The 15,115-nt window shown below is 49.6% G+C and overlaps 1 protein-coding gene across 5 annotated transcripts; it reads right to left on the minus strand.

Moving 5' to 3' along the window:
- Window positions 1-92: 92 nt before the first annotated feature.
- On the minus strand, window positions 93-12,553 carry LOC134033388 (protein FAM13A-like). Of its 5 annotated transcripts, XM_062477518.1 has the most exons (12): window positions 12,351-12,553; window positions 8,646-8,711; window positions 6,837-7,050; window positions 6,567-6,708; window positions 6,174-6,255; window positions 5,778-5,992; window positions 5,354-5,437; window positions 4,305-4,400; window positions 3,276-3,359; window positions 2,532-2,722; window positions 1,933-2,034; window positions 93-1,754 (listed from the first exon to the last, which is right to left on the minus strand). In XM_062477518.1, exons 1-12 carry the CDS (start codon window positions 12,535-12,537, stop codon window positions 1,631-1,633), a joined length of 1,587 nt encoding a protein of 528 aa, XP_062333502.1. In that variant the 5' UTR covers window positions 12,538-12,553; the 3' UTR covers window positions 93-1,630. The 5 variants fall into 5 exon arrangements, with proteins under 5 accessions (XP_062333502.1, XP_062333503.1, XP_062333504.1 ...); XM_062477519.1 differs by lacking the exon at window positions 8,646-8,711 and having other exon boundaries at window positions 12,351-12,552; XM_062477520.1 differs by lacking the exon at window positions 3,276-3,359 and having other exon boundaries at window positions 12,351-12,552.
- Between the last annotated feature and the right edge of the window lie 2,562 nt (window positions 12,554-15,115).

Below are 15,115 nucleotides of genomic sequence, written 5' to 3' on the forward strand. Positions count from 1 at the left end.
CTGGAAAATTTTAAATAAACGTAACTAAAACTAAAGGTGAATCATGCAACCACCAACACACACCACACCAGTGAAAACCCAACACCACTAAGTCAGTAAAAATACGTCTGGTTTTATATAATATATACAAAATACAAATACGATTTATGTACTAAAATGTACACACACAAATTCATTATGTCCACCAGTGTTTACATTCAATAAAAACGAAAGTCACACTGTCAAAAACTATCAATTTTGAAGACAAAAAAAGATGTACTTGCTTATCTTGCAATGCAAACACAGATTGTGATCTATATTTACAAGGAACAGACTGAAGATGAGAACAGCATGTCAGGCTGAAGGATCAGAGATGGTTTACGGGCCCTTGAAACATACTGGGACAGAAAACAGCTGATTTTACACAAAGTGAAAGAAACAACACAAAGAAACAGGAAGTCGAACGCGTAACCTTAGCAACCAGTGATCACAAGATCTAAACTATGATAATGTATACATTGATGCACTATAACTATGCTATTTTGGTATGAAATCATCCAAGTTATTGTCTTTGGATCACACTCGTCCTACAACACTACTTGTTCTGCATTCTTCTACAAATCAATGCTGCTCTTAGTTAATTTTTGTTAGATGTAAAAAATAATAATGTCAAGAATGTTAAGTTTCCTCGGTTAACATTATTTCATTTCAGGTAAGCTTGGCATTAATCATGAGGAAGTAAAACGTTTTTTAACACAGTTTGATTTGTTCTGATTGTAATTGTCTCCCTTACAAAACTATGCAACAGCCCTCCTACTTTCTTTGATTTTAAAATCTGTAAAAGAAATACAATTTATACATATTAAGAGTTAAATCCAAAACCCCCAAGAAAAATAAACATTCTCTCTGCTTTGATGTAAAAACTATCAGCAACAATTAAAACATTCATAGGATGAAAATAAATAATACAAAACACTTTTGTGAGTTGCAAATCAAATCAACTGATGTTTCGTCCAGCTTGCTGTCCAACTGACACCCTCTCTCTTGCCAAAACGGCAGACATTTTGAAAGTGGCAGCTCTGTTTGGGAGTTGGAAACAGCAACATGGAGACTGCTCTCCATCACTTCCTGTCAGGACACATCCCACCAGACTGCTGTCATCACTTCCTGTCGGGACACATCCCACCAGACTGCTGTCATCACTTCCTGCCGGGACACATCCCACCAGACTGCTGTCCTCACTTCCTGTCGGGACACATCCCACCAGACTCCTGGCTCCCAGAGAGGGAAACCAAGGAGATCTCCACGGTACGGATTAGCCACGCAGATAGCGGGGATTAGCCACGCAGCTAGCGGGGATTAGCCACGCAGCTAGCGGGGATTAGCCACGCAGATAGCGGGGATTAGCCACGCAGCTAGCGGGGATTAGCCACGCAGATAGCGGGGATTAGCCACGCAGCTAGCGGGCCGCTCAAGACAAACGTGTGAACAACACAGATGGCAGGAGAAAAAAAGGAAGGGAGGGTGAATGGAAGAAAGAAACAAAAGGAAAATATCTTGAACGTTGTCTTTATGGAGGCTTGGTATTCACAGGGTCGTCCATCTCAAGATAGAGTCTCTGTAGTTAGTCCTCATGGTTGTTTATCCGTGTTTAGATGAACTTGGAAGAGTCTCTCTTGCTGATGAGCACTTCCAGCAGGCGGAGCTTGGCCTTGACATGCTTGTACTCGTTATACTCGACAGCCAATGGGGAGCGGTCTTCCTTCTGCACGTTTCTATGGAAACAAGGAGTGGGGTTGTAAAAACAAACAAAACGTTAGGGAAATGGCCGACGTTCAGAGTCCGTAGCGCAACCAAACCACAGGAAATATCAGCCGAGTTTCATAACCTTGATGTCTTTGGCAGCTAACCGTGAGCCTGATACAGCAGGGGGCTGCCAGGGACAGCCCTCACCTTCCGTTTTGCCTGAAGAACTGGTCCTCAAACTCTCTGAGGTTTTTGCGTATCCTCTTCTTCTCCTCCCTGGCCTCCTGCAGCTGCACCACGAGCTCCTCCCTGGTGGAGAGAGACATGTTAGACCTTCAGGAGTTTGCTCCACCATGCACGGCCAACCTCGTAGAGTACAACACATCGGTGGCTCTCAGTTGTAAATGAGATACGTTCATCTATAAAAGTGAACCTATAAAAGAACCACTTTGCTTCAAATGCAATAATTTCTCTACACATTTTTGTTTGTGTCAAAGAGTATAGTCCACACTGTAGTTATAGTATTCTGGTAAGACGGAGTAAAGCTTCGATACCAGGATTGTTCAACTCTGGTCCTCAGGGACCCCCCGCCCTGCATGTTCTAGATGTTTCCCTGCTCCAACACTCCTGATTCTAATGAATGTTTCGTTATCAAGGTCAGCAGAAGCCTGGTAACGACCCACTCATTAGAATGAGGTGTGTTGGAGCAGGAGAACATCTAGAACATGCAGGACAGGAGGTCATGAGGACCAGGGTTGAGAACCACTGGTCTGGAGGATCAGATTAGAGAGTTTGGCCTAGCTTACATGGTGGCAGAGTGCAGGTTGGACAGCCTCATGTCGGTGGTGCTTCTGGAGGGCGACAGCTCGTCCACCGGGGAGATGAAGCCTTCCTCCTCCAGCTGCTCCAGGAAGCCCAGCATGCTGAGGTCCGGACGCTCCGTCACGCAGGACGGAGGCTTGAAATCCCCCTCGTCCTCCGAGCCGTCCTCCTCCTCCTGGGGGAAGGGGAAAAGGGGTCAGAGGGGGGCAGCAGCAGGGAGAGGGTGCTCATTGCTGAGGGGAGCTGGCCCCCAGCCCTGGGGCCCAGCGGTGGACATCCAGGAGAAGCGCAGTCTGGAGCGAGAGGATCATAGGTTGTTAGTTGCTAGATGGTGACTGTGGCTCACTACAAGCTGCATGCATTTGTCGCGGCTGTTCTGATTGTGGTCGTGTTTTGATTCGATTAATTCGTTAGCAGGCAGGTGTCCGTGTTTGAGAGTGCATATCTTCGAGGAACACACACTGGCAATGGTAGCATTCCTCCCCCCCTCACACACACACTCTCGCAACCAATCAGGTCCAAGTCAAAGAAAATGGAAGCACCCGGAAACAACTCGGTGTCTACAGATTTGCACACGGAGCTAAAGTGCAGTGGTCCAATCAGCAGGCCTTGATCAGGCTGGGGTGAGGGGTGAAGGGAAGGGTGATTGGATGACGGGGGATGGGGGCGGGATGAGGAAGCCTGAGCAATCATTGGTCGGTTTTGGAGCTAAGGCGTGGGCTCTTCACCTTGATGTCGTCAAAGAAGAGAGCGGGAACGCCCTCTATTATGGGCTGTAGCTGGAGGCCCCTGCGCTTGCTGGATGGGGAACCCTGTAGTGTGGGTCGACAAGGACGCGTTACCATGACTATGGGACTGACCCAGAGCAGTCAAACACAGCACAGCACTGGCCGGCTGGACGCCATTTTGTTCTGAGTCAACGTCCTTGTGTGATTTTAAACCTCTGAAACACCAGATAACTGCTTTTTAACACAGAACACGAACGCAGCTGTTCACTTCTGGACAGAGTGCTAGATGGGAATGTCCCTGTGTAATACGGATTAAAGATAGCATATTATATAATGCATACACCATAGCAGGCCCAGAATACAAATGCTAGATTATGTTTTCACAATGTTTGCCCCAACAAATAATCCTAACTCAACAGGCTCAAATACACATACCGATACCATATCAGACTTCTCATACAATATAAAGCAATATAAATGTGTTGAAATGAGGTAGATATTCTAACCCTGTAATCTTTGCATGGGCGTTATTCCAATATAGTTGTTTGCTCTCATGAGTATTCTGTTTATTCCAGTCCAGTCATACCAGATAATCTCCCATGTTAGATGATAATGTGACTTTCTTTTAGAAACGTTTTTGTGACCCTGTGGCTGTGTAGCAAGTGATATTTTCCTTTGTGTGTGTGTGCGTGTGTAAAACCAGATGAGACACTGTGACCCAAGATACTAACGTCTGATTCGCTGTAAAGTCCTGTTGATGCATTGAGCCTCTGATGCGAATTAAGCGTTAGCCTTGAGGCTAACTAGCCAATGAGGCAAACTCGCGGACTCTGAGGCTATGCCTACAGCGGCAGATGCTAACGCTAATGCTGACCTTAATGCTGCGGGCGATTACGTACCCAGACGAGCTTAGTGCATCTGACGTCTCTGCTTAATGCTAACACTGCAGGCGACCTACTGACACCTGGGAGCTGATGTGGAGACAGGCTAGCTTTAGCGTTGCGTGGCTAAATCGCTTGCTGTACTCACGATGACTGGGATTGTGGAAGCTCTGCAGAGTATCTGTTTGACCAGGCGATATCGATCATACAGAGGCTTCATGATCAGCCTCTCGCTCTTGGTGATCTGGGGGGGGGGGGGGATAGAGACAGACAAGGCGCCTTGTTAGTTAGGTTACACCACAAGCACAACGTTATTATCGCAGTAGAAATTACTATTATTTGTGTTCCCCGCGCATGGTGGTAGCTGAGAGATGTTACTTTGCGATGTTCCTTCACTACCACCGGAAATACTGTTAGAATTACTGTAAGCATTTCTGCTCCTTCGTCTCCTGTAGTAATTTCTTTATGCACCATTTGAACGTCGCTTTGGGTAAAAACGTCTGCTGAATGATATCATGTAAATGTAATGTAATAGGCTAGCCACGAGGTCTACGTTGTTAGAACTCCTCTCCGGAGCAAACCGGGCTGCGATACTGGGTTGACGTGAAGAGCGGTGACAGCTGACCCAGATCCTCCAGTAGTCTGTTTTCATGAGAAGTAAAGGCAAGTTTCGGGCTATAAACCATGACAGCACCTGTAAGGTGAGCAGGAGTTCACCTAGACTTACTGGTTAATTACACAATTAACGAGGGATGAAAAACAAGCAATAAGTCCAATGACTTAGTTACGTCCTCACCTCAGATAGAGTTGGTGTCAGATCTGTTCTAAAGAGACGCTTTTGTTTTGGGTTCAGCCGCTGTCTGGTCTAACATGAGGAATTCATAATGGCAGACTGATAAGGCCATGTCTCTAACCCAAACCACATAATTTCTTCACTGAAGGTCAACTTTTCACTGTGCTCTGAGATGTGCGTAGATGGGTCACACACATACGCGCGCGCACACACACACACACACACACACACACACACACACACACACACACACACACGGACAGGTTTTAAACACCTACTCTTCAGTTGTGATCTAGGTCAGTATCTATCAGGATTGGAAGTATTTGTTGTGAGTCTTCAGCCATCACTTACAGTGTGTGTTAGTGTGCGTGTGTGTGCGTGTGTGTGTGTGTTTGGTAACTCACTGGTCGTCCATGGATGCCCTCGTAGTAGAGAAGAGCCTTCTGGAGTGCCACTTTCTCTGCTCCGATCTGCTCACGTGTCATATCCTGTCAGAGAACAGGAAGTCAGTCCCCTACACCCTCAGGTACCCCATCTAGGCTGCTAAAACATGACCACCGTTAGACACACACTTCTTCCAGGTCATATAGTTAAAACTCAGAAAAAGACTAGTTTATAAACAAGGGAAGCTAAGTTTTATGGCTGTTTGTGTTGGACATTAACATGCATCATATTTCTATTAATTTAGTTTTTCTTGGTTTGTTTTTCTTCTCTTGTTTTACGTGTTTTAACGCGTCAGTTTTTTTTCATTGTTTTGTATTGTTATTATTTATGTAAGAGCAGCTGATGTGTTTTTGATTAAAACTGTAATTGTCCTAATAAAATCACCTTGATGTCGTTGGGCCGGCCCACCTCCTCCCTCTTCTCCTGCAGCCGGCTCTGCACGGCCCCCAGGGTGGCCTCCAGGGTGGCCCCCAGGGTGGCCTCCACCGGGGGCTGGGGGGGCTTCTTCTCCAGTTGGGAGCCGAAGCTCTTGGGGAGGGTGTTGCTGCGCTGGCGCGTCAGGGGGGGCAGGTCCTCCTCAGACTTCATCAGCCTGCTCTCTGGGGGAGCGGGGGGGGGGGGGGGGGGGTAGAGAGGAGGGGAAAGAAGAGGTAGAGATTAAACACACCCATTCTGGTGATTCTATGATTTTAATTTCAATTCTTCGACTAGTCAAATTTTCTCTGGATTTTTCTCATTCTCTTCAGTCAGTAAATGAAGGAAAACTTGGTCACTGCTGACCTTTCAGGTCCTTTCGCAGCTTGGCCAGTTCGTTCATCCATCTCAGAACCTCTGGGTTACCCGCCTTGTCGCTGTGAGACGGCTGTCAACAACAACAACAAACACAACGTCATTCACTCGTTCACATCAACAGCAGCCTTCATTGTTTGCGTACAACAACGTCAGAATTTGAATTAATTGACCTACTTTCCTGACATTTGCTCCTGAATCATATGACTCTCATTAGCAATCCGGCTAATCTTGTTTACGGCCAAGTGAAGCCGACCAAGTGAGTGGAATTTGATTTAGTTTGCTAAGAATCCCTTGTTTATGTCCAATTGTGTTTCCCTCTTGCAGGATGAGGAACTGGGGTGGATAGAGCATTTGACTGCTGACCAAGAGGTGGTGACCTACCCTGTACTTGCGCTCATCCTCAAACTTCTCCTCGTACTTGCGGATCTTCCTCTTCAACCCATGGATCTTCTTGGAGAGCTGTGCTGAGGTCAGCTCCTCTCTCTCATCATCACAGGAGCCCAGAGAGGAACTCCTTCTGCGACTGCAGCCAGCGGGAAATCAACATATCAGGAACTGCACACACAGGCACACACACACTCACACTCGCACACTCCCGTCACCCCTCAACACCACAACTGTACAAACTCTGGGTGATTGTGCTTGGTTTACCTGACGAAGGAGTGAGCGTTGGGGGGTGAGGGTGGGACCTCTGTGTCGTCCAGGTAGTGCTGGCAGTGTCCGTAAGCGTAGGAGCGAGGCGACAGCATGGGGTCTCCCTCCTCCTCCAGCTGGCGGATGAGGCGCCCCCCGGGGTGAGGGGCCAGGCGGGCCTCGTCACGGTCCATGCTCTCCCTCTGCCACGACGAGTAGGCCGGGGCTGGCTCTAAGGAACACCAGGACCATGAACACCTCAGCCTGGCTGTAGACTGTCGATTTGATTTGTCTGTAGACTGGCTGTAGACTGTCTGTCTGGTCTGTAAACTGTCTGTAGACTGTCTGTCTGGTCTGTAAACTGTCTGTAGACTGTCTGTAGACTGTCTGTCTGGTCTGTAGACTGTCTGTAGACTGTCTGTCTGTAGATCAGATAGCACACAGACGAGGAAAGAAACAACACTATCACAGACCTGACCGGCAAACAAGCAGTGACTGTGTGTGTGCGCACGCCTATGGAACTTGTCTTACGATAGTGAACAGCTGTTTCTCACCTTCCTAAAGACAGAGCTGAAAGTTGAACCAACACACACACACACACACACACACACAGAGTTACACTTAACATGCATGTTCTCCTCCATGCTGTTCTGATGAGGCTCCCAGGCTGACACTGTGAGAGCGTCCAGACTGGAGGTGTGTGTCAGACTACCCCGTCTACCATCGAGCCACCAGCGCTCGTCTCCAGGACAACAACTTCTTGGCATGTCCTCTCCACAAGCGAAGGTCATCAAGAGAGAGCGAGAGAGTGTGTGTGTGTGCGGATGAAAAGGCTCTGAAACACTTTACTATGAAAACCTTCTTTCAGATCGACCTGCCTGTGACAGATGTTTCCAAGTCGACGGCTTACATCTCTCCCCCTCTCTCATCCCTCTCTCATCTCTCCCCCTCTCTCATCTCTCCCCCTCTCTCATCTCTCCCCCTTTCTCATCTCTCCCCCTTTCTCATCTCTCCCCCTCCGTTTCACTCCCCCTCCCGCTCCCTCCCCCCCTCCCTTTCTTGGTCTCTGTCTCTCTGTCTCTCTGTCTGTCTCTGTCCATTGCTGTGTGTGTGCTGTGCCTGAGATGGACAACAACACAATTAACTTAGGAAAAGATAAAACCCAGAGAGAGACAGACAGAGAGATATGCCTCAGTATATTGGTTTCCCAGAGAGTTTGAGCTCACAGAGCTTGTTGCTAGGAGAGCAGAGAAGGTTCTGGAGAAACCTCTCACGCTCCCCTTCCTCTCACACACACACACACCCTCCTGGTGTCAAAACAAGCGTCCACAGCGGTAGTGCTGCTGTCTACGTGCGCTTACACCAGCAGAGAAAACACAGCATCATAGTCTCTGATGTGTCAGACCTTAGTGAGTGTGTGTGTGGGAGGGGGGGGGGGCTGTGTGTGGGGGGGGGGCGGCTGTGTGTGTGGGGGGGGCGGGCTGTGTGTGGGGGGGGGCTGTGGGGGGGGGCGGGCTGTGTGTGTGGGGGGGGCGGGCTGTGTGTGTGGTGGGGGGCGGGCTGTGTGTGTGGGGGGGGCGGGCTGTGTGTGTGGGTGGGGGCGGGCTGTGTGTGTGGGGGGGGCGGGCTGTGTGTGTGGGGGGGGCGGGCTGTGTGTGTGGGGGGGGCGGGCTGTGTGTGTGTGTGAAGTTTGTGCTGCAGCAGGAACAACTACAGCAGCTCTCGGTAACAGTGTTGTCATGCAGCATACTAAAGGTCATGCAGCATACTAAAGGTCATGCCAAAGCACAAAGCCTTCTAGATCCTTCCACGACCAGTACTACTTACCATCATGGCAACTCTGATGGAAAAAGCTTTTAAAATCAAGGAAGGGGGCGCTAAAGAAGGGAGAATCTGGTGGGAAAGAAGGAAAGAGAAATGGAGAAGAGGGGGAGGGGGAGGGAGCGGAAAGAGAGGCGAGAGAGGACAGAGTGAGGTAAGCAAGTGCCTCAGGGGAAAAAGGTTGGAATTGTGGACACCTGAAGATGTACATGCTTTCTCTCTCTCTCTCCCTCCCTCCTCCTCTCTCCCTCCCTCTTCCCCTCTCTTCTCTTCTCTCCCTCCCTCCTCCTCTCCTCTCCTCAGTATAGCTGTGTACTGACCCCTGGGCTCTGCAGGGTAGAGGTCCAAATCCACCCTCCATCTCTCCATCCTCTCCATTCTGTCTTCTTCCCCGGTCAGAAGGAGCTCTGCCTGAACACCCTGAAGCCCTCAGAGCTTCTGCATGAAGCAGAGAAGAACCTTGGTTCTGATCAAGGTATTACGCCAGTAGTTTAACCCTCTCTCTCACCTTCTCTCCCTCCCTCTCTCTCTCCCTCCCTCTCCTCTACCTCCTTCCTTTTCTCCCTCTCCTTCCCTCCCTCCATCCCCTTCCCACTGTCTCTATCTCCCTCCCTCTTTATCCTCTTCCTTCCTCCCTCTCCCTCCCTCCCTCCCTCCCCCTCTCCCTCCCTCCCTCTCCCTCCATCCCCCTCTTCCTCCCTGCCTCCCTCCCTCTCTCTCCCCCTCTCCCTCCCTGCCCTCCTGTCTGCTAATGGCAGCATAAGAGGAACAAGCCCCCCAGTCTGACTGAAACAGCTCACATGTGAGTGAGACTCACAAGCGAGTGAGAATCACACCAGGATACAACCCTCTAGCCCATGCTCTTAGCAGCCACACAACACACATTACACACAGCAACACAACACACATACCACACAACAACACGCAACAACACAGATAACACACACCAACACAACACACATAACACAAAACAACACACAGCAACACACAGCAACACACAGCAACACACAGCAACACACAGCAACACACAGCAACATCAACTCTAATCGGTGTTGGAACTCCTGATGCCACATGTCCTACAGGAGGGTCTATATGCACTGCTTATACGTTGCGCTGGATAAAAGTCTGCTGAAGGAATCATATGTAGACGTATGTGTAAATGCAGACTGTGTAATGCCCACAGCCTCCACTAGAGAGCACTCTGCCGAGAGCTGCAGTCACCAGTCTAACCACAGCTAACCCTTCCGCAGCCCAAGAGCCTGCTGGTCTAGCTGATCAGAGATCAAGTTCTTTAAAAAAGTGTGACCTTTGACACTTTGCGCACAAAAAGCTTGAAACGTGCTGACGGCAAGCAGTTACCTTGGAACGAGGTTGACCTTCTAAAGATCACGTTGGCATGGTGTTCATACATGTCACTACATACAACCATAACTCCTAGTGTTGAAGGCACGAACATCACAAGAATGTTACACACAGGCAGTTGGAAAGGACATTTAAAACAGCTTTTAGATCAAAAAGACCATTTGACAAGTAATAATTTCTCTCTCTCTCTCTCTCTCCCTCTGTCCCTCTCCCTCTACACAACCTCTACACAACCTCTACACAACCTCTACACAACCTCTACACAACCTCTAGTTGTGTAGAGGGACTCCTCCCTTTTCTTGGTTTTGCAATCTGTCTCCAAAACAATAACACCTTCATGCATGCAGTAGACTCCCTTTCCCTCCAAGCACCAAACACAAGCAGGTCATTACCGCTGCCTTCAGGATTAACAGCTTAATAAACACACGTCCACAAGTCTCCCTTTCTTTTCAAATCTTTTCCCCCTCGTCTGATAAGACTTAATCCTTGAGTCCCCAGTAACAATAGTGTGTAAAAAAAAAGAAGAAGATTTCGAAACCTTGAAAAAGGGTTGGTTTTCTGTTGTCTCGTAGATAACCTTCCTGAACGTCAACATGATCTGGCCAGTAGAGAGGACGGTCTCTCATGTATCCAGCAGAGAGGACGGTCTCTCATGTATCCAGCAGAGAGGACTGTCTCTCATGTAGCCAGCAGAGAGGACGGTCTCATGTAGCCAGCAGAGAGGACGGTCTCTCATGTATCCAGCAGAGAGGACGGTCTCTCATGTATCCAGCAGAGAGGACGGTCTCTCATGTATCCAGCAGAGAGGACTGTCTCTTATGTATCCAGCAGAGAGGACGGTCTCTCATGTATCCAGCAGAGAGGACGGTCTCTCATGTAGCCAGCAGAGAGGACGGTCTCTCATGTAGCCAGCAGAGAGGACGGTCTCTCATGTAGCCAGCAGAGAGGACGGTCTCTCATGTATCCAGCAGAGAGGACGGTCTCTCATGTAGCCAGCAGAGAGGACGGTCTCTCATGTAGCCAGCAGATGTAGCCAGCAGAGAGGACGGTCTCTCATGTATCCAGCAGAGAGGACTGTCTCTCATGCAGCCAGCAGAGAGGACGGTCTCATGTAGCCAGCAGAGAGGACGGTCTCTCATGTATCCAGCAGAGAGGACGGTCTCTCATGTATCCAGCAGAGAGGACGGTCTCTCATGTATCCAGCAGAGAGGACTGTCTCTTATGTATCCAGCAGAGAGGACGGTCTCTCATGTAGCCAGCAGAGAGGACTGTCTCTCATGTAGCCAGCAGAGAGGACTGTCTCTCATGTATCCAGCAGAGAGGACGGTCTCTCATGTAGCCAGCAGAGAGGACGGTCTCTCATGTATCCAGCAGAGAGGACTGTCTCTCATGTAGCCCCTTGTTCATATATGCAAGCAGAGAACACCATCCAATATCCAAGTTTCTCATCTGGTGATTATCTAAGAGCAAACAGTCCACACACACACCCCGCACACGCACACACACCTGCATACACACTCCTGCACACACACACACCCACACCCGAATACACACACCTTGCATACCCGCATACACACACATGCACACGCACACACCATCAATTTGAACCGCAAGAGAGAGATGTTCCCAATGTTTACAGACCGAAATCCTTGACATTCTGCTCTCTGGTCCATCCCTTTAAGAGTAGCAGATATACGGCTCACACACACACACACAGAGCGCCCCCCCCCTCAAACCTCCCCTTTAATTATCACCGCTATGTTCTGACAGACACAAACTGCCCAGTAACTGCTACACGCACACACACACACACAAGCACACACACTCTCACACACACACACGCACACACACACACACACTCTCACACACACAAGGTAGGGAATAACGTCAGCTGTGTGTGTTAAAGATATGCAGAGTAAATACTCACTCTTCAACAACAACAACAACAGGACAGCAGCACCTTCATGCATGCACAGACTCCTCCTCTTAGATCTCAACTACCTCAAAAACCTCAAACAACTCTAAAACCTCCACCAGCATTGAACATGACCACACACAATTCCCGTCTTCTAAAAAACGAAAATAAGTAAACTGTAAAATTCCTTAAAAGCAGTGATGTTGGCGTTCCCATGCGAGTATGTCTTGAGAGGTTGAACATGTGGAGCAGACTGAGCCCTGATGGGACGCTTGTTTTGTGAACCAGGAGGAGCAACAGGAGGAGGAAGAGGAGGAGAGAGAGAGAGAGAGCAGAAGGCTTGCATCTGCCATCCCATTTGTAGTTTTTTTTCTCTCCGATGGGAGAGACTGTGTGTGTGTGTGTGAAGCAGCTCACAGGGAGAGCTCTCTCACCTCCCCAGTCGCCGTCCTCTGTCAGAGTGGTCAGCCGCGGCACGTCCTCACAGCTGCCTCTCTCCGGCTCGCCCAGGGTCCTGCCCGCCTCCGGCTCCCCCAGGGTCCTGCCTCTCTCCGGCTCGCCCAGGGTCCTGCCCGCCTCCGGACTCTCCTGAATCTTCATGCTGAGCGTCTGAGCCACCATAGAAGAGCAGAGCGACAGTGAAACAACGAGCTGCAGCCTGCCAGCATGCTGCTTAAGTTAGACCCCCTCCTTTCCACCCGCCCTCCGCCACGCCCTCCCCCCCACCGGCGCAGGGACTGGGGCCGTCCCTACGCCGGGATTGGCTGAGGGGGCTGGACAAAACATACGCCCATCCGGACCCAGTGTGTGTGTGTGTGCGTGTGAGAGAGAGAGAGAGAGAGAGGGAGAGGGGAGGGTTAAGCTCCTTCCTTGTTTTCTCTCTGTTTCCCACCCCTCTCTCTCTCTCTCTCTCTCTCTCTCTCACTGTGTGTGCGTGTGTGTGCATGCATGCGTTCTCAAGGGCTGTGCTCCTCCTGAGTTGTTTGTCTCACAGTAGCAAGAGCAGGAGGGAGGGAGGGAGGGAGGGAGGGAGGGAGGGAGGGAGGGGAAACCCCCAGCAGATTAGACACCACGCAGGTTGACTGGGTGATTTTTTCTCTCTCTTTTCTCTCTAAAAATATTGCGCTCTCTTTAATTTTCTCTCTCTCTCTCTGCAGACGAATCTCCTCATGATATTTTCTCTGTTCCTCTCAGGTTGTGAACACAGTCATGTAGTCAGCTGGTCATGTGAGCGGTCTCACGTAGCCTCTAACACTGTGTGTGTGGGTGCTTGTGTTTGGAAGCTTATGTAGTGTGTAAGAATGTTTGTAAGCTTATGTATGTGTGTAAGAATGTTTGTAAGCTTGTGTGAGTGTTTGTGTATGTGTATTTGTGTGTGTTGTCCCACCTCCTCATTCAGGGACAGTTCTATTATTAGGGGACAGATCGGAACACCTCTTCCACAAGACCTCATAAAGATGACACACGCACACACACATACAACACATACAACAGATGTTTGATCAGCTCTACAAGGAAAATCCTTTAGTTGCCTGTGATTACAAGGCAAATCTGGATTTTCAAAGTACTGCAAGAACTAAACAGGGACCGCACACACACACAGAATCCCATTCAGAATTAAAACACATTAAACTGTCTAGTAGCATGCGGAGCCCGTCGGCTAGTAGCTGAAACATTGACTCAGTAAAAGATGAAACACTTCCTGTCCACTATCTAGATGTCAGACAGCCTAGGTCAGACACAGCCTAGGTCAGACACTGCCTAGGTCAGACACTGCCTAGGTCAGACACTGCCTAGGTCAGACACTGCCTAGGTCAGACACTGCCTAGGTCAGACACTGCCTAGGTCAGACACAGCCTAGGTCAGACACTGCCTAGGTCAGACACTGCCTAGGTCAGACACTGCCTAGGTCAGACACTGCCTAGGTCAGACACTGCCTAGGTCAGACACAGCCTAGGTCAGACACAGCCTAGGTCAGACACTGCCTAGGTCAGGACACAGCCTAGTTCAGACACCAGCCTAGGTCAGACACAGCCTAGGTCAGACACAGCCTAGTTCAGACACAGCCTAGTTCAGACACAGCCTAGGTCAGACACAGCCTAGGTCAGACACAGCCTAGTTCAGACACAGCCTAGGTCAGACACAGCCTAGGTCAGACACAGCCTAGGTCAGACACAGCCTAGGTCAGACACAGCCTAGTTCAGACACAGCCTAGTTCAGACACAGCCTAGGTCAGACACAGCCTAGGTCAGACACAGCCTAGGTCAGACACAGCTAGCCTGTCAGACACAGCCTAGTTCAGACACAGCCTAGTTCAGACACAGCCTAGGTCAGACACAGCCTAGGTCAGACACAGCCTAGGTCAGACACAGCCTAGTTCAGACACAGACTAGGTCAGACACAGACTAGGTCAGACACAGCCTAGGTCAGACACAGCCTAGTTCAGACACAGACTAGGTCAGACACAGACTAGGTCAGACACAGCCTAGGTCAGACACAGCCTAGGTCAGGATGTGTCAACACCAAGTTCACCAGGATGGTCAGACAAGGTGGTGCATGTTAGAGAGTGTGTGCGTGGGTGAGAGAAAGAGTGTGTGTGCATGAGAAACAGACATTGTGTGTGTGCGCGCATATGTGTGTGCATGTGCGTGCGTGCATATGTGTGTGTGCATGCAGGTGCGCTTGCATGTGTCTGTGTGGTGTGTGTGCATGCGTGCATGTGTGTGCGTGTGTGTGTGCATGCGTGCATATGTGTGAATGTGCGTGTGTGCATGCATGCATATGTGTGAATGTGTGTGTGTGTGCAGTGACTGGAACAGCGTGTTCTAGAAGTCATGTCTCGTATCAGGTTACGAGGGCTCAGTCTGACAGCGGCGTTCACACACTGATTCCCTCAGGGGAGAGAGACATAAAGAGACAGAGGGAGAGAGAGAGAGAGAGCACACTGATACAGCAGTAGAGAGAGAGGGAGAGAGAGAGAGCACACTGATACAGCAGTAGAGAGAGATGGAGAGAGAGAGCACACTGATACAGCAGTAGAGAGAGATGGAGAGAGAGAGAGCACACTGATACAGCAGTTGAGAGAGAGGGAGAGAGAGAGAGCACACTGATACAGCAGTAGAGAGAGGGAGAGAGAGAGCACACTGATACAGCAGTTGAGAGAGAGAGAGAGAGGGAGAGAGAGAGCACACTGATACAG

This window comes from Osmerus eperlanus, chromosome 14 (assembly GCF_963692335.1).
Source record: "Osmerus eperlanus chromosome 14, fOsmEpe2.1, whole genome shotgun sequence".
Classification (NCBI taxonomy): domain Eukaryota; kingdom Metazoa; phylum Chordata; class Actinopteri; order Osmeriformes; family Osmeridae; genus Osmerus; species Osmerus eperlanus.